This window comes from Morone saxatilis, unplaced genomic scaffold, assembly GCF_004916995.1.
Source record: "Morone saxatilis isolate NCDOM2014 unplaced genomic scaffold, NCSU_SB_2.0 Contig3, whole genome shotgun sequence".
Classification (NCBI taxonomy): domain Eukaryota; kingdom Metazoa; phylum Chordata; class Actinopteri; family Moronidae; genus Morone; species Morone saxatilis.
The window spans coordinates 19,411,190-19,431,051 of NW_023339873.1; the positions used below are offsets into that span (position 1 = coordinate 19,411,190).

At 40.7% G+C, this 19,862-nt stretch overlaps 1 protein-coding gene across 1 annotated transcript in view; it reads right to left on the bottom strand.

The window, feature by feature from the left end:
• Positions 1–19,862, bottom strand: part of LOC118336964 (leukocyte tyrosine kinase receptor-like) — a 186,595-nt gene that overhangs the window by 14,448 nt on the left and 152,285 nt on the right. The window contains 8 exon segments of the mRNA XM_035673737.1: positions 1,669–1,782; positions 2,859–3,014; positions 5,965–6,063; positions 6,705–6,872; positions 8,084–8,225; positions 8,790–8,900; positions 11,809–11,956; positions 13,356–13,521. Coding sequence (XP_035529630.1) covers positions 1,669–1,782; positions 2,859–3,014; positions 5,965–6,063; positions 6,705–6,872; positions 8,084–8,225; positions 8,790–8,900; positions 11,809–11,956; positions 13,356–13,521 — 1,104 coding nt within the window.

Here is a 19,862-nt window from a genome sequence, read left to right on the forward strand (position 1 = left end):
AGAAAGAGAGAGAGAGAGAGAATACATGTGTCTGTAGTGCAAGAAGAAGCACTCATGTAATGTGAATGTCTTTATGGTCAGTATCAACTTTCCCACTTTCTCCATGTTCATTTTGGTCGTTGTCATCTTCATTGTGTTAAGTCACTGTGTGTCATATCTGTTCTTTGTTCTCCTAAACCAGTGGTTCCCAGTGAGGTAGTTACCATTAGTCACAAGTTGCATATGCATTTGAGGTGTAAGCATTTCACTAAAAAGTGATATTCCCCTCCAATTACAAATTGCTTAAGCCGAGTAATTCCAAAAAGAAATAAAAAAATAAAATAAGTTTATACAACACATGCCCTCAGATTAACTTTTGAGCCCAGACCAGACACTCTGGTTGGTTTCAGACATGTTCATTGTAAATAAACTCATTAAACAGCACTCAACCAGCCACGTCAAAGGCTTGGAGTGTTAAAGGTTAGAGGGTAACTTTAGTGTTTTAATTCTAATGCTATTGGAAGAGGAGTGAGAGGGGAATCAATCATGAGAGAGTGTAGAGCCAGCCAGGTGATTGTTGGAACGATGGAAAGACTAGCAAAGACTGTTTGGTGACTTTTATTATTATTATAATTATAATTATTATTGTTATTATTAGGAGTTTAAATGGTAGAGGTAAAATTACAGTTTTTGTCAATGGAGACAGGTGGCTTTAAACACAGCAATACAATGGCTGTTAAAATCTTACTTGTTCAAAAAAAGGTCCCCATAGTGATCCTTTCCATAATGTTGACACTTAGAATAGCAATTTGAGCCTGTCAGTGGTAAAAACAAGCACTTTTAGTGGACGTACTTTGACGGGCGCATTTGTCCCCAGAGATTACGTTGCAGCCAGTTTCGCGGCTTCCGTCTGCAGCACTGACACTTAATACTGGACCAATTTGAAAAATTGTTGTCCCCATTTGTCACTTATACACAAAAACATGGGAAAATCGACCTTTTTTCACAGCAGCCATTTTGACATGAAAACAAGTTTTATCAGTGATAATAATTTAGATTCAGTTCTATTCAGGTCAAACAGAGTCAAGGTGCCGCTATTGTACATGTTGGCTCAATGAAAAGACTCTGCTACACTAAATGTAATAGAAACTTAAGTGTAATTTTAACACCTGTGTTTACCTTATTATTTCATGTTAAAATGGCTGCTGTAAAAAGGTCTATAGGATCCATACTAAAGTACTGAAGTGACCCTTTAATTACCTCTCTAATCTGACATCCTGTTGGTCTGCTTAATAATTTGAGGGCCCCAACAGACAAAGTATCTCATTATTTGTGTAGGACTTTATATTCTTTTGTCTAAAGTAATTTCAGCTGTTGGTGCAAATATTGCCTTACAATGAGTGTGCCAACAACAAAAAGACTTAACTGACATCCACTGACTAAAATACATCTGTATATATTATTATTATCTTTATACCTAAACAATTAAATCATGAAATGTCTTATCCTCTATTATCCTCTAGAATTAGACCTGCAGTGGCTAATACCACTTAAGATTTATATATTTGTGTCTTAGTATCATATACTGTCTACATGGGTGCTTGCAATATGATTCCCACCCTCTCACACAATGCAACAGGAGATCTTGACCGATTAAGAATGCTTACCGACTGACATATCAATACTTACTTATCATGACTCCGGACACGGCCAGCAGCAGGGCGGCGATGAGGGCCGAGGTGCCCACGGACAGACCGAGCGCCAGGTGGGAGAGAGACGGCTGGGGAGTCAGCACGATTACCTCTGGAAGACAAGGGGAAACAACAGCGTTCCACAGTTGTTATCTTCCCCAGAGGAGTATTAACATTCACTCCGCTGCTCTGATCCCCAACTTAATTAATGATGTGAAAGCGATGACACAACAGAGCTTAGGAGCAGCGACGGCCGGTGCATGTGAATTCCTTTTCAGTGGCGAGGGGAGATCTCATTTCACTTGTCTAAGCTGAGGAACAAATCTGCACACCGAGAGAGACCATATTGAGATTGTGACCTTTTCTGACCTAGCATCATAGAATTATCTACTGCTTGTCATTACAGAGAACAGATTTGCAAATCATAGGGCAAGGAGACACTCTAGGTCATTAAGCTATTATTTAGATGGTAAGGGCCCTGTTATTTTGGTTCAAATTATAAAGTGACATTCCGACACATGAATTTATTTCAGATCAGAAATCATTATTGGAGAGGCAATTCTAGGTCCATACGGGTTTGTCTACATACAGTTTAAGCAAAGAAGACATGGCACTTGAAAATGGATATTTACTCAAGGTTGACATGGTCTAATGGGCAGAGCCAGGTGCATGAACTTACTCATTAAGCCCATTATGAAATGCACTGATAGAAATCCAGTACAATGTGACATGAGTATCCAGGTGAGGCCTTTTATTTTGAATCCCTGACATCATAAGATAAAAGAGCTTTATGTGACTGTAGCACAGAGATAAATTACAATTCACAGAACACGACTCAACACTTCAATACCAGCTAATACTGCTATAGCTATATCCATTTTCATTAACAGGTTAGCTTATCCTACGGATTGATAATTACTATAAATGATCAAGGCACTATTAAAAAACCCTTCCTCAGATAAAGATTCAATAAAGTACAGAGCCTCCCAGGCTTAATTACTTTTGTAGATTAATTTGTTATCTGTTCACTGAGTCACAGTCTATTACAGGTACAATTACATTCAGCTTAACTCATTTCTACATTTGGATTAATTTCACATATTCGTGTCGAGGAGAGAGAAATAGATTATGGTTCTTCATCGCAGACTGTAAAGTATGTGTGTGTATGTGCAGTGCTTTGGGTCAGACCTGTAGTGTTGATGCAGGACACACCGTCTGGTGCCAGGATGAGGTCATCATCACAGTAGCAGAGGACACTGTCCTGGATCTCGTAGCATTCACCGCTCACACAATGGCTGCAGTTCGGCACTGGACTAATGATCACCTCACCATCCCCTTCCATAGCTGTAGGCGTCCCCGCGTCCCCCCCACACACATACACACACACACACAGAGGGGGCAGAGCAGAGGTTCCCAAAATGAGCAGGGCTTGATTTCTCCAGGAATCATCTGGAGGAATCATCTCAAGGATGTCTCCCAGTAAAAAGAAAAGTTTATTAACTGCTATGTAATTTACTAGAAATTATCCTATTTAAAGAATGCACAAGGATGTCTTTTTATCCTCACCACCATTATCACCCAGCATACTCTACCCAGTTACACAAAACATATAGATCATAATCTCAATAATAACTGAATCAAAAATAGAAATCCCTCCAAGACCCCACATCCTCCCACCTTTTTCTGTTCAAATAGTGAAAACAAAATTTAGTCTGATTATCAGGCGTGTGTCTTGAATAAATGTTATCAAAGAGAGGTTTGTTATTAAAAGAGTGGGTGTGTTTGAAAAGCCCTGGTTTACAGCACTGTCAAGAAGAAAAATAATATATACATGGAAAATGTGGTGATAACTGTAGGCGTGATGACTGGACTTCAGTTTAGTGTGTATGTGTTACTGCTGTGGTCTTAAACCTATAAACTAACACTGGGTTAAAACTGGGAGACCATGGATCAGCATCAGAATTCTGTTAATGGTCAGCCGGTTTATTGCCGCAGCCCGACTGTTCAAATTAAACTTGTGCGTGATATAATTTCATGAACAGAACTACCCAGCATGAACGAACTATACGAGATGAATTGAGCCTGGATGGGTCATTATGTTGTATGGAGAGATGAGAGCTTGCAGATTTTCATTCCAGCTGACTCTAACCTTAAACTAGATGAATTTACTGACTCGAGGTGTGTTTGTCAGTGAAACTGTCTGCTGTGGTCCCGGCTGGAAGAAAACCTGCAGACTCTCTGCCCTCCACCACACAACTACTCATTCTGCCATAAATTGTTAGATTTTTACAACATCCATTACTTCATTTAGATTTAAAGAAACCAATTCTCTTAATTGTAAACTACAGAGAGCAGGGACAAATCAGTCTAACATAAATTAGTTAAGGGCTGTCTGTGAAAGCTTGTTCTGTTTAGTAAGCAAAGCAAATGCACTCATCTGCAGAATCTATTTTCTCTCATCATTCTCTTATCAGCTTTATAAGTGCAAATACATAAATCTAACCTAGAAGCACTAGAGAGGTATCCAAGGAAGAATACAAATGTCTCGAGTGCAGGTGTTGACTGTGTACTAGCTGTGATACTCTGTGGATCTTTAGACACGTGTTGAATACTTCATGTTACTTTTCTACTGCAGTGAAGAAGGTAGCAATGTCTTCTTTACTGAATTTTACAAATATTTCTTGGACTATTGTTTAATGATGTAACTGTATTCACTATGCAACAGTTTCTCCACTATTGAAGCTATGTAGGCCTTATACAGATATGTCATTTTCCCCTTAAGCTTATTGATGGATTTTTATTATTGATTTTTTTGGATTCTTGCACACGAAAATCTTTATTTTCTTTTTCATGGAGCTGGATAAAGTGAGATTCATTGAAGCTCTCTTGGACTCTAATAACATGCATGTTTTCTTCAGTGCCTTCCAGCGAGTGACGGCAATATGATTGGATGACTGTGTGATCCTCTCAGTATTAGTCTTCCTTCCTCCTAAAGCAGCCTGTATTCAGTGGATTGGGGCACTGTATTTCAAACTGGTTGTCTGTGTCCATAATGGAATGATTTTTGATCCTGTTTTAGGTTTTCAATGCACACAGCAGGGTTGTCCGGCATCACTTGCTGTTTTCATTTGAGCTCGAGATCCTGCCTGTGCAGCTCAAGCTAAGAAGGAAATTACTAGCGTAGACATTTGTGATTTCAACACCATGCCCTTAAACCTTAGACCTTTAAACAAAACATATTCTTTTAAGTTATCAAATTATAGATATTACAACCTGATATTCCATGCTGCATGCTATCATAATGATTTGGGCCTTTAGTCACTGATTATAAATCAGGTCACTCTCTTTCTCTTGGTTTTAGGAATTGAACCGTTTCTTTTGCAGGAGTATAAAACCTTTAATCATATAATGATGGCTGAAATGGCCATAAAATGGCTGATAATGTGTAATTTACTAAATAAAAAATTGGGTGCAACGCCAAATTTCTGTCTTATTTACAGTTGAAATTCATTCTGAAGTCTTTTTCCTTCAGAGGAAATGAAGTAAGGTCGATAACAAATTGAGGAGTGTGGCTGTTGAAAGTGGCACTGCCTCACCAGACAGCATCACCCCTATTAAAGCTCAATGGGAGAGAGATATCAGTGTGCACTTTACCACAGCCCAATAGAAGACTATTTTAAAAAGCACTTCACTTTTCACATTTTACCCTTTTTCTATTTCTGTAGAGCTGAATGAGGAGGGAATCTTTGATGCTGTATTGATGGTCAACTAGCTTATTGCTACAACTAACATTTTCAGTCAGACTTGTTTTAGTGCCTGTCAACTTCAAATGTACAAGAAGGATATAGCAGGAATGGGTCAACAAGTTTACACTAGATTGATTTATTGAGGCGATCTTCGTCTCCCTCTGGAAGCGTTGTAATCAATTAAATAATCTAGGCATGTCTTCAGACTCTCCTGCCTCCATATCTGCTGTACATTTTTACAATATCCTTTTCTGACGTCACAGAGTGAAGCAACTCGTTCTCATCTTGCAGTACAAATCTATATTAGTTACGTGCTGTGAAAGCTTGTACTGAAGAAAGCAAACCAGATGTACCACAACAAAAACTAATTTAAAATATCAATAGCAAAAACTGTTTTTCTCATCATTCTGTGAAGTACAAACACATTAACTCTCACCTACAGACAATACAAATGTATCAAATGCTGAATACAAATTTCTTGACTGCAGATTGACTGCTGACTAGTTTGTCTGTGTTTTTAAACGCTGCCTAGAATGCTTTCACGTTACCTTTCAGAGGAAAGAGGAAGAGCTCTCCCTCGGGGCCAAGGAAGGACGTGCCATCGTCACCGTCATGTTTGGTATTGTTATCTATGGAGGTGTTACCACCTAGAAACCAGGAGGGTAAACAAAGTTACAAATTCTCAGTACCATCCCTATATTAATTAACACATGGTATATTCTATGGGAATTGAACAAAAACATTTAAAAGCACATTTTATATATCAACCTAGACAGAAACACTTAAGGACAGCTATAATCCCAGTCAGGCTCACTGATCGTCCTCCATGTTTGTATCTACATATTTCACACTTTTTATCCTTGTGTGTCCCAGTGCATCCTAATCTAGCAGTTATTTGCATTATGCTTTCCAGCCTATTACTTGTTATTTATATTTCTTATTATTTATATTTGTTTCTTTTCATGCATTATGCTGTGTACTTCCCACTGCTGTTATGCCCCAGTTATCTACTGGAGATCATTAAAGTTTATCTTAAATTGCTCAATGATTTACTACAAAGAAACACAAGGTGTCATATTATAAAACTGTGTAGGATGTATGGTCTAATCCATGGACATGGACATGCAGCTGTTTCTAGGATTCAACCTAATCCCTGATCTATAAAATTTCACCCTGTCACATTCAGTATAAAGCACAAATGGCACTACAAGATTGGGGTCATACCTGACAGCTCAAGACAATTTATTTATTAAACAATGTCTGGCCATTCCAGAAAAAAGCCCTCTACCTCTGTAGCCTCCACCGCCGCCCCCGGACATACAGCCACCCCCGCCACCCCCGAAGCCGCCGTGGGTCTGCCAGAACTTTTGACAGGCCTGTCCTCCCTGACCTCCCAGCACCAGCGGTTTGCCACCCTGACTGATGGGAGCACTGTCGTTCCAACCTCCGCCTCCACCTGTCAACAAACACAACACAACCTTGCAATGATGTGGAGTTATGCAGCTCTGTGGGGAATCGGTGTGTGTGTGACAGAAGGAAAGAGAGAGAGTTCTGAAATGGGTCTAAGTTGTGTAAAAAGGATGCTTAACTGCAGGAATGCATTTGTATGTATATAGGCACACACACAGACACACACACTATATTCTCTCTCTCACACACACACACACACACATACACACACAGACACAGACACAGACACACAGCAATACCCCATTAGTGATAACGACACTGGTCCCCTTAAAAGAGACCTGGTAAAACAAGATTAAAGTTATAACTAATAAAGTTAAAACTAATCCCTCCCATACTCCCCAGCACTAGCCAATTTAATTTCCCCTTTCATTTTCCTTCTTCTTCTGTGAAGCCTGAGAGATACAAACAAACAAAAAACCCCACTTCTCACCACACTAGCAACAAAACCCCCCAGACATGCTGAATATTTCATTTTTCATTCACCGAGTTTCCTCAAAAGAAAACCCCTGGCTTTGTGAAGATGTAAAAATCAATATCTTATGTTTTCTGGGCTGCTCGTCAACTCCGAGCACATGAATAATGGAACTTGCAGTGAGCATGGATGTAGCAATACACTGGTAGAGCGAAGCATGTACTTGTGCCCAGCAATGACAGGGGACACAGTGCTCCATATGAATAATCATGAGAAGGGCCACACTGTGTTTTGTTTTTTGCCAAAACACAAACACACAGAGGTAGAAAAGTGTATGAAAGTCATGCATTAGGACAGAAGTAAACACCTCCAGGATAAATTGATGTGTTTACAAGTACAGGTAGACATGCAAATAAACACTTCCACTTTAGGCTTTCTGTAAACTGGGCTTATTACTTTGTGTACATGCAGGGGGGGAACATGAAGAATAGACACAGCTTTTCTCATCATAAAATGGTGAAAGATAAGCCACACACACTACAGTAGTGTAATGGGGTATTACTCATCTACTCTCATCTATTCAGTCATTTTATATCAACGTCTCAATATCTCATACACACCACGCAATGGGACTCTTTCACAAAGTGTGTACTCATAAATGTGTATAAGCGTTTTATGCATAAATCCGGGTATATATTTTCTAACCATGCATACATACATGATAAAGGTCCAGCTTACTTAGAACATGTAAATTAACACACACATCAAAGCTGTGTGTAGAATACCTGCAGCATTTGACTTCCCGTTGCGTCCCGGTTGGCTGGGATCATAGTCCCTCTGCTCCAGCTGGGTCTCTGATTGGCTGCTGTAGCCACGTCCACCTCCCCCAGCAGCAATGATGAGGGGGATGTACAGTCCTTTGTCCACCTGAGTCATTATTGTTTACAGTGAGATTTATGTAGTGCTATCTGCTCTTCAAAAGAATAGTTCAACATTTTGAGAGATATGCTCATTTGCTTTCTTGCCAAGAGGTAGATGAAAAGATTAACACCATCTCATGTTTGCATGGTAATTATAATGCTGGAGCCATCAGTTCTCCTAAGCAGAGCTAACTGGCTGCTGGCTGGCATGTGGAAGATTGGCCTGTTGGTCAGCTTATCTGTTCAGTGATGAGAGCAGTGACACCAAAATAACTTGTGTCCCTGGTAGATTTTCAGCTCCACTCTTTCATTATCATTGCTATAATGAGTGACAGCAAGCCACTAATATTAACTCAATGATATAAATTGTTTGAATGGTACATTGGGCTGACAATATTCCCATAACTGTGTTATATGTATACTGTTTAGCAACAGACAAACTGGACCGATATTCTTTACTTGAATGTCATACAAATCAAGATCTCTGTAAAACTATGTGCAGTTCCTGAATATCTGGTATAAAAATATCTCCCTGTCCACTGAGAGCATTATTCCCTCAGCACCTTCTTACCTTAAACACATACGTAGCCCCGCCACCTCCTCCTCCGCCCCCTTTCACTTGTGTTTTGTTCACCATCGGGCTGCTCTGTTCCAGGCAGATCTTATTCAGCATACCGTTGGACTGCGGGGAGGGAGAGAGATGTCAGTTCACACAAGAATTGTTTTCAGGGATGTCAGTTGTGTATGAGAAGGCTGAGCAGTTGCCAAACCCCAGCTGCTGTGAGTCGAAGGTTTTAGCATTATAATGGTGAGCAAATACCAAGCAGGAACGCAGGTACGCAGGAACTTACATGCGAGGGCCAAAGTTCCCCCTTATAAAGACAATTCCAGTGGGATTTAAGGTTACTGATTTCCTGTTTACACTCAGTTTTTACATGACTGTACATCTGTAGAACATGGCTGTATTAATAATTGTAGAACAGCTTCCTGCTCACACTGATGGGATGATATTACTGACTGAATAAGACATCTCTGGAGTTGGTTTATATTCAGTTTGAAGTTTAAGTGAAGTAAATGAGGCTGATAGGTGTGACAAAAACTAATTCAATATATATAGTGAATAGTTCATTATGTTGCACATAGAGATGTGAATAGAGATGGATTTTCTGGAGTTAGTGTGTTTTTCACCAAAATTAAACTAAATTCATGTTATATCCAATAACCTCACCATCAAACACACCTTTATTAAACCATCTTTATTACAGTACGTAATAATATATTCATGTTCCCATTACCCGGCCCGTAGGTGGCATTTTTACTGCTTACCAATAACAAAGGTCATCTTTGTTATCTTGTGTGTTTTTATTTGTCACTTGTCGCTGTTCCACTCTGTTTCCCAGAGATAAATCCTCTTTCTAAAAATGGAACTGGACGTTTTGTTGGCAAATGATGTGAGATGCAGGGATTTTGCCATAGCTGGGGTTTTGTGAATTGATGTGTCTGCCTTGTGTGTGCTATCATGCTGAACTGCCTGAAGCCAATCCTACTATGAGAACGAGAGGGCAGAAGTGTCCTCCCCTCACTCTGTCTCAACCTCACTCAGACACAGACACACTCTCACAGTCGCTCATTGCTCCCTCGACTCCCTCATCTATCTGAACCCAAGCTCTGAGGGGTGGGACTAGTCACTGTGATTGACAGCTAGAGGGGGTAAAAGGCAGTGCATTTAAATGTACTGGGAGAGTCTTCCTCACCCAGCCTGCTCTGTCATTGCAGCTTCTCACTTTAAAGTTGAGTTTCTGTCTGAGAGCAAAAAACAACAGAAAGGAGGTGTGTGTGTGTGTGTGTGTGTGTATCTGTGCACAGTAGAAAGAGAAAGACATGCACAGAGAGAGTGAGTATTTGTCAGGACAAGGGGGGTATCATTTCCGTCATCAGACTGCTCCCCAGCACAAATCACTTTCAGAGCGACCCTTTGGAGAGAGCTGCTGCCTCTTGCTGTCAGAACTGAGGGGAAATAAGAGGAACCTTAAATGACTTTCAGCCTCACTTTAGAACAGCCCAGTCCCTCTCTACTGTCTGTGCAGAGCACTTCAAGACATACAGGTAAAAACTAATAACTGGATGACAGTGGTGAGGACCGCTACCTGCTAAGCTACACGTTCTGCCTCTTGAAAATAAAGCCACAAAGCACAAGAGGCACTTGAACTGCCTCATGTCCAGGTATAACCACTGTAATACAAGGGAAGCTAAATCAACATTATCTTATAATTCACATGTAACTATTTACACTTCATCTAAAGGTTGTTTTGATTTTAATTTTAGCTTTTTACTGTTTTTTATTCTTTTATTTCTATGGTGTCTGTTCCTTGTTTAATGCTTTCTAATGCACTTGTCGTTTTGAGATAATTTCTCCAACCAGTTCATTAATTAAGCTGACCTTCCCCCAGTGACAATGTATTATCATTAAAGGATCAGTATGTAGGATTTAGAGGCATCTAGCAGTGAAGTTTCATATTTCAACTAATTGAGAAATGCTGGCATCTCTATTTGACGACTTCGTAATAAGAACGGGCTGCCGAGAGAATAGGAGACAGTACGGTGGCCGTGAAGCTTGTGAAAGGCCCTATCTATAGCCAGTGTTTAGTTTGTCCATTAAGGTTCAACAGGGTGGGCTCCATGGAAGGCAACCTGAAACGTCTGTAGATATAAATGGCTCATTCTATGGCAACAAAAACACAACGATTCTCATTTTCAGGTGATTTTACACTATCCATTCCTCCCAATAGATCCTTCTAAATGTCAGACACTAGACCTTTAATACTGTATATCATAAGGACATTAAAACACCAATGTAGGAATTCCACAAAAATAATTGAATTTTATAACTGTGTTTTGTCAAACATTTCAGAATCAGTTGTTATTTTCCTTCTCTAATAAAACATACAGTAAGTGCCAAAATTTGGCAACTAAGCCATTCCCCTCTATTTTCAGTAGCGGGACAGGCCTTAGTTTTCAAACGTTTAAATAATGGATGATGGATGGTGTCACTGGCGACTAGAGGGATTGTGGGGGTTTTAGTCTCAGTGTTGTGAACTGTGAGGGGAAGTAAGCTGCTCTGCTGCCAGTGAAGAAACTCCAGAGCATAATGGATGACAGCCACCCCTGGCAAAAGAACACAAGTAAACTTTAGAGAGACAATGGGGAGATCGCTGAAAGCTTCAACCGCAGATTTAAACAGTCGTTGGTCCCCATAAAACGTTACAATTTAGAGCACGGGTATCCAAAGTGAGGTCCAGGAACCCCCTCAGGGTCCATGGGGAGGATCACCGGATCATATCAAGGTCCAACTGAAATTAAATTGCATTTGTTTTTGTCGGCTACAACACACATAGTACCTGCTGTCAGCTGCTGTCAATCAAACACAGACAGGGGCTCGCCCATCCAGCTGGCTGAGGAAAAGGAGCCTTTCTGCTATTATCCCAAATAACTTTTAATAATAAAAGACTATTAACAATACATTTATAAAAAACAATAATCTTTTACTATATTGGCATCATTTCGAGAAAACAAACATGAGACAGACTTACATTGGGGCATGCATCCTCTCCTTGCTGTCCCACCAGGATGTAAAGCAGCTCGCCCTTCCTCAGTAGGAAGTCCCCTGTGATGTAGACACCATGTGACCTGCTCATGGCCATTACGCTTCGACCGCCAGCTGCGCCGTAGGCTGTGATCCTGGGGTTTAACAGAAACAAATATGTAGAGACACACACACAACACACTTGTTGGTGATGTTGGTTGAATTTTTCAGTGTTTCCATCTGGTTTGGAGGGGCTTATATGGACAAAGGTGTTTATTCTATATTCTAAGCTGTACAGCAGGTGTTTATCAGAGATAACCTGAAGCTGATAAACAGTCCCCGAGCATTCCTCCTGCGCAACATTAAATAAAACCAAAATTAATTAGGAATCACTATAACACTTTCACTTTCACCCTGGGTGTTTTTAATAAAAAATATTTTGACCTAGCATGGTAGACTGTTCTGAAGCACACACATACACAAAATCAGTGCATGGGCACACAGACACCTCTGTAGCAGAAGACTCTAATTTAAAATGCTCCAGTTTTCTTGCCAGGAAAAAAAAACAAAAAACAACTTGATTGGTTTTTGGGAGCGCTTCGATATTTCTCTTCCCTGGTGGTCGTGCTTGGTGGTGAGAGAGAGAGAGAACACTGCCCGGTGCTTAGTAGCTACCTCAGCTGTTTGCCTAATGACTTTTGGGAGATGCAGAGCGCATATTCATCTCTGTGGCCGTCTGTCAGCTTCATTTACAGGCTCTGCCAGCTAAACCAGGCCGCATCAAGACCACAAGTCTGGAGTTTGTGTGGAGACAGAAGGTGTTTTTCTAAAACTTTGGGACATGTGTTAAGATGGTTCTGTCCACGCTGTTGTTAGTTAGGTATTTTAAGACTCAAGGGTTGGCTGAGCTTGGCGGTATGTGTTTGTATGTCCCCGTTTGTTTTTGTGTTGATGTGGGAGGCCTGCAGCTTTCAGAGACATTTATGTTTGAACCGTCCAAGTCAAATCCAAGTTAAATGTCTCATGTTGTCATGAATGCCTACAGGAGGAATATTGATCTGTGCACAAGGTAGTGGATTTTACAGCATTAATCCAACAGCAGAATACAGTTTGAGGTCAAGGTGCTAAGGCTGATTGTTGCGGTATTGCAAAGGCCACCAACATAGCCATGGATGTGGGTAGGTTTTGAATTTTAGAGTCAGTGAATCATGCTATTTAGCTGCCATTACTCGAGCCTCTGCTCCCTCCTGCAAGAATCTGATAGTAATATTTCTCTGTTTGCTTGTGGAAGATTGATGCACTGCTGATGCACAGAGGAGTGGAGGTAGGCGTGAAGAAGAGTCTGCATTGTAGCGAAAAACACAGAGTGTGCTGATACCTAGGAAATAGAGGTTAACTGTGTATTGTATACTGTTTGCATGTAGAGTGTGCATGTGGCCAAGTGTATACGTACTTAATGATTGGCCCCGCAATCTACCGAGATACAACTGCTACAGAGTGGGTGTATATTAATGTTAAGGCTCTGAGGCCTTTGTACTTTGGCAACAGCCCTACCTGTAGGTGCCAGTTTCCTGGACCCGCCACATCTGAATGCCTTTGAAGGGCCCTCGGGTGCCTACTGTCACGTTGACGTTGCTGTTCCTGTAGGAGTTGAGGCACTGAGTGGGAGTTGGGCCTTCAGGTCCCACAGCCCCACAGGTATGAAAAATCCATTTTTTGGCTGCACATAAAGGTAAAGGAAAAAAACAGCACTTAATAGAGCACATAGCTGTAGAAGCACATATTCTGTATTCAGTCACACGTGCATTTAAGCAAACTTAAAGATGATAGAGAGGCTGAAATTCAGCGTGCACCACAGACTCATTACAGTTCAACATTCCCCAATGCTCCACTCTCACATCGATAAAACCCAAATATACAGACATGAAGAAAATTATTATACATAGGAAAGACTAGCTCCAAACTGGAAGCTACTCTAATGAGACGCTACTATCAGCATATTCACAACTGCAGCAGGGGACGTAGTGACAGGATCACAGGTGACAAACATTTCTCCTCATTTTCCCATGTAATCCCATGTGTCGGTGCTAATTGGAGTTCCTTTCACTGTAATTAGCACAAGATTAGTCTTGTCAGATGGACGTGGACGGACTTAACGCTGCAGTACTAAATCCTGATTTAAGGCTTGTGAACACAGAGCAGCGGGGAAGACACCAGGGAGTGAAGCACCTCTCTCAGTCTCTCTCTCTCTTCTTTCTTCCTCTGCCCGACTGTGGACGCTCTGAGACTACTTATCATTCATTTCAGATGCAAATCTGACACCAGTTAAAGTCAAAGTCATTCCTGCAACAGAACAACTCACATGATGGCTTTCATAGCCACGGAGTTGCAGCTCAATGTGACTGCAACACTGTGATTAGAGATTTAAAGAATAGGTGTTTTTATTCTTCACAAGACCAGATCCAGTAAACTGATTAAATGGTGTCACAGGAAAGAGAAGCCTCAGGAGTGCAACTTAAGCTTCTGATGCTCGCAATACAACACCTTTTGCTGTTCAAGTTGCCTGCTGTGTAGTGCCTATTAAAGTTGAAGCCAAGGAATTGAGACTCAGTATTTACAAGGATCTCTCGCCAAAATCAACACTTCCTGGCTAAGGAAAATAACTGCAGGAAGCTTGTATTTTTAGCTTGTGTGTACCTTTGTGTCTGTGTTTACCTATAAACAACAAAAATCAAAATATACACCATTTACTTAATAATAATAAGATTTGAGTTGATTTTGGAATGTAATGATTTTAAAGCCACACAAAAACATTCATGTTTGGGTTGCTGCCAGTTCAAAGCATGACTACTGCTCAAACCTGGATGAACTGCATGTCAGTCTCTCTACAAACATTTCTTTTGAGTTTGGTAAAGTGTTGCCAGCAGAGACCATTTCAAGGAGGCACTACTTTCAAAAACAATTTAAAACACCACTATAAGAGAGCGATTTGGAGTTGAACCTGGTCTTAGCAAGTGCACTCCTACTGTAAAAAACACATAGTTGTGGGGTGACTGGAGTTCTGTCTGGCTCCCATCCAGCAGGAGTAAATTGATCCCTCAAGTCAGTATTTTCAACACCCAACTAGGTAAAAAAAAAAAAAAAAAGAGTTAAGACTGCTGGAAATAAATCCATCACTGAAGAAGCAGAAAAGCCTCCAAAGCCAAACAGTGCTTTAGACGTACATCTTACCATGCTTAATGGGTTACACTGAGATGGCAATCAGTTAGGATAGGATATGCTAAAGAAAAAGGAGAAGTGAATTCTTGGCTTTTGCATATTAATAAAATCCTTGTTATGTAAAGTCAGCTTGACTTTTTGACATTAGATAGCCAAGCCTTCCGTACGATCTCTCTCCCATCTCCTGAGGGTGCGGTTGGTTTCACACTTAAACCCAGCTGATCGATCTTGTTGGTCCATCAATATGAGTGGGTTCTTATGCACACACACACACACACACACACGAATAACACAACCCAACTGGTGTAATGAGCCTGAAGTAATCTTTGATAGGCACTTGCCAGAACAAACAAAAACAAGATTTACTCTCGCAGATTATAGTATCTAATAAGTGGTGTGCACACTCGTCAGCACTTCTGACCTGCAACACACACACACACACTTATAAACACATACTGATGTGCATTTACACGTCCCTGAGGACACTCTGACTCTGCCTGACTATTATATGAATCTCCTTTTCTGCGAACTTTGCCACCAGTGGTATGCCACCATCATAACAAACACTGGCCTTCATCAAAGGAAGATGCTTTGTTGTACACTGATGTCAGTGAGGAATAAGAGAGAGAGAGAGACTCACAATTTAGAAAAATGTCTTATTGGATTGCAATACTGACAGCAATGCTCCAGCAGTCTTATTCTCCTCTGAGCATTATTAAAACAAGACAACAGTAAACATGTCATTCTTTATGAATAACAAAGGCAGTCTTTTAACAAGTAAACAAGCATTGCAGTTTTGGAATGAAGCAATATGAGCACACCTTTTTTTTTTTGTGAAAATTATTATATCTTGGTAAACGAAGGGATTTTGAAAAGAAGTCTGCGAGGAATACATTCTCTAATTGATCTTTTTGAATTTAGCGGTGGAATCGGGTTAAGCCTTTCTGTTCTCTAGTTGGAGAAACAAACATTCAGACAGACAGTAGTCCTGCATGAGGAAACTGAGCCCTCCTATTCATTTGAATGGAGCCAGTCCTTCAGCACAGAGGGGGAGCCAACGCATGGGGCTGCAACACCATGCCATGTCATCTACAAGGCACTGCAATACATGCAAGGGCAAAATCCTGGTTAATTACTTTAGCGTGAACAGCCTATTCCTGCTGTTGTTGTGACAAAAGATAATAATAACCAAAATACCTTTCTAGAGTTGTGAAACTCTCAGAGTATTAGAAACAACTGTACGGTGTTTTGGCATCTGACACACTTTCAACTCAGGGATCTGCTACTCGCTGTACGCACTGTATCTCACCAGTGTGCGGCAACATGCCTCCACCAATGCAGCTCGTTGTTTATAGCATTGTTTTAACGCAGGGTTTGAACACCCATCATCTTCCTACAAGTTTGCCAGAGAAAAGTCTAAACAACTCCTATATCTCTGAAGCACTTGTGCAACTGTTTTTTGGGGTTTACAGTATAAATAGCTCAGCTTTGTTATCACTCCTTTAAACAACATGTTATTTTAGCATAATCCACATATTTTTTTGATTGACATGACAAATGTTGAGTTAACTGCTCCCAACAGCCGCCACCGCAGCATCTGTGCTGGCTGTAAATGAGGAAGATGGGACATTCAGTCAGTAGAGAGTAAAATAACCATGCCACTCAAACAGAAAATGAAAAGACAATTCAATCAGATTATCAGGATATGATTTAGCCTCAATTTAACATGATTTACAAAACAAGCATTCTCAACAATAACTGTCAAATAAACGCTCTGAGTCAACATGTTATGCTTGTATTTATTCTAGTGTTGTCTGCACCACAATGAACACAATAAAAGCACAATAAACACATTTGATAACTCGTTGACTTCTCTATCTATCTATTAGAATTAGTATTAGTATCTATTAGACCTCTACAAAATTCCATATCAAAGTAGACTCATCATTCTGTGCTGCTTTGTTCTCTTAGCATGTAGTATATATAGCAGTATGCTCCTTATCCACTGACAGTTGTCCTCTTTGGGCTGGCCATTAGAAAGATGGATCAAGGCTGGCATGCCATGAATGGATTTGAATGCTAAGTACAAAGCTTATGGAGCACAAGAGTCCAATTAATTACAAACGCCTGTTTTGCGTGGCACTGCTCGTTATCAGTCTCATATCTGTCTTAGTGACTAATGTTCCCCCTCCAAAACCCAAAGTAACAACAACCAGCTAACTGATTGCCGCAGGACTGTGTTTATGAACAAGTAAAGAATGATGCACTGACTCACATCTCTACTCTGCTGCTAATTAGCGAGCATGTAATGGCCAATACTGCTTTCCTGCGTGGAGCGTTCAGGGACCAACATCTGCTGTCAGTTACTTTCAAGAGCCAATGGGATTGCTTCAATCACCATCCCTTCTGTCTTTGATTTGATGCCAGTTTTCATCTACTCCACAGAACTTGGGTTTTTTGTTGTTGTCTGTTGTGGTATGCGCAGAAGTGGAACACCTTGATATGAAAATGTGCTGTCTGTACAAAGGAGCTAATGTTTGTACCTCCTGCTATGCTTTTGCAGATAAGATGTAAATATGATATTTTCTTGCATCATGACAGTGTATTTTGTGAGGTTGTTTTATTGTCTTAAAAGAACCTGAACACTAATCTTAGTCAACACTAATCTTAGTCAATCACACACCCACACGCACACACTGTCATACAGTGAATGGCCAGAGAAAAATAAGCCCAGAGCTCATCCGGAGGTTAGTGACGCGTTCCTTTCCCATCAGGAGAGGTAATCACAGAAAGAAAGGGAAGCAAGCTCATCTAGGATGACTTTTTCACTTACCCCTCCAAAGCAACTGATGAGTCAGCAGTGAGAGGTGGGTGCCACACAGTAGGCCAGTGGTGAGAAATAAAAGTGACTGCTGCCAGAATAGTGGGAAATGAATGGAGATGAGGGGGAACGAACAAGAAGAACGAAAAGAATGAAGGTGAAGTCAGGGTGAAGGGAAAACAAGAGCAGGAGGAAGAAGTGGGACAACAGACTGAGATCAGAGGGAGCACTGACAGAAAGACACGACGGCTGGGTGGGAGGGCAGTAATGTGAACTAACAGACAGTCAATAACGGCTTTTAAATGGTAAAGATGTGAAACAAATGGAGAAACAAAAGAGAGCAAAATGTGCTAGGTCCAGATATGGTGGCAGAGTGAAGGGAAAGATGAAGGGGAGAGTGAGAGGAGACAAGACACGCTGACGTTGGTGGGGGTTAATCATTGAGCGTGTCGGGGGAAAAAGAGCCTTGTTGGAGTGACAGGTCTGCTGAGCTAAAACCCTCATCAGGCTTGCCGTCCTGCCCCGCAGACGTCAAAGCATGGGCTCCAGAAGGGGAGAAGGGAGACGCCTGGCGAATGTTAACCGCTCAAGGCTGTCTTTGAAATGGCCAAGGTATAACTGCAAGTTCAACTTCTTCCCCCCCGAGTTAATATCTATGATAATCACAAGGGCGAGAGCAGTGTGATCTCAAAGTCCCATCTTTCTCTGAGGAGATTTAAGTCTGCTGGCTTTATTGTAACCATAGCGAGTATTACCTGTGAAAGCACATTAAAATAACCTTTTTGTTGCTGCCCTTGCAGCTAAATCCTGGTAGCAAACGCCCCTATATGAAATACCCTTTGTATAATATTGTAAATGAAACATTTCCTCCAGTGCCATGTTTTCTGTAAAAGACTTTCTTGTTGGACTGAGTAGCCTTTGATTGCTGACTGACCACGCCTGTGGCTCAGGTTCAATACATAATGCTGTAACATGATCAAATCATGTTAGCTGGCTAAACATTAATGTCTGATCTTTTACTGTCCCTGTTTGACCCTCCAGAGACAAACAGAGCGCTCTGTGTTCAAGACTAAAGAGTGACCCACATCACAGACATTCACTCAGACAAGTCGCTGCACAAAGAGGTCCACAAATTAGCATATTAAGGTCCTGACACATTAAGCTGACTATTGGTCCATGTTGGTCTGCTGTTGAGCATTGTTGTTGTGGCTCACTATCACCCCTACTTTGCTGTCATCGTTTGCTGTTGCTGGTTATCAGTGGCTGTTGAGCATAAACATACTGTATATGTATAACCAGAAGCTAACACCAGTGCAAAACAAAGTAAAGCATCACAGTTTCTCAGACCTTTTGTCAAATTGTCTTCAGAGCATATAATTAAACATTATGATTAAAACAATGGCATAACAATACGGGGGCATAAAAAATACGGGTTAGTTCATTTTGTAGATCTTAGCATTATGTTCTTTGGATAACAAAATATATACAACTGACCAATAATTTTTTTCCTCATGTATGACAATGTATATTGGCCGTGGTACAACTTCATCAGTGAGACTTTTAGGGCCTGTAGAGTGTGAGTGTGATTCTTCTGACCAGTTTCAAATGGAAGGCGAGCCTCCCTAACCTCCAAATTGATTTGCTGGGCTTTAACAGCGTATGAATGCCATAAAAGCCTTTTACACCGTCAGGGAGAGAAAACAAGGTATAGATGAATGCAATCACAATCCTGGAGTGTGCGAACACTGTCAAGACCAATCATCTGTTTGGAATGGAAAACTGCAAAGTCAAAGACAAAGTTCACATTCATTCAACATTTGTATGAGTGCTATGGCACTATACGCTTAGCAGCAACATAACTCTGGGAAAAAGAAGTGTCTGTTTAAAAAAGAATGTATGCCTCTCAAAAGATAGAGCGTACACAGAGTAACTCTAAAATGATAGTGGCTGATATCTTTCAGCAAAGAGGCTTCAACAAGTACAATGTAATTCTAGCTTTTTTAAAGCTAATAGCTAAGGAA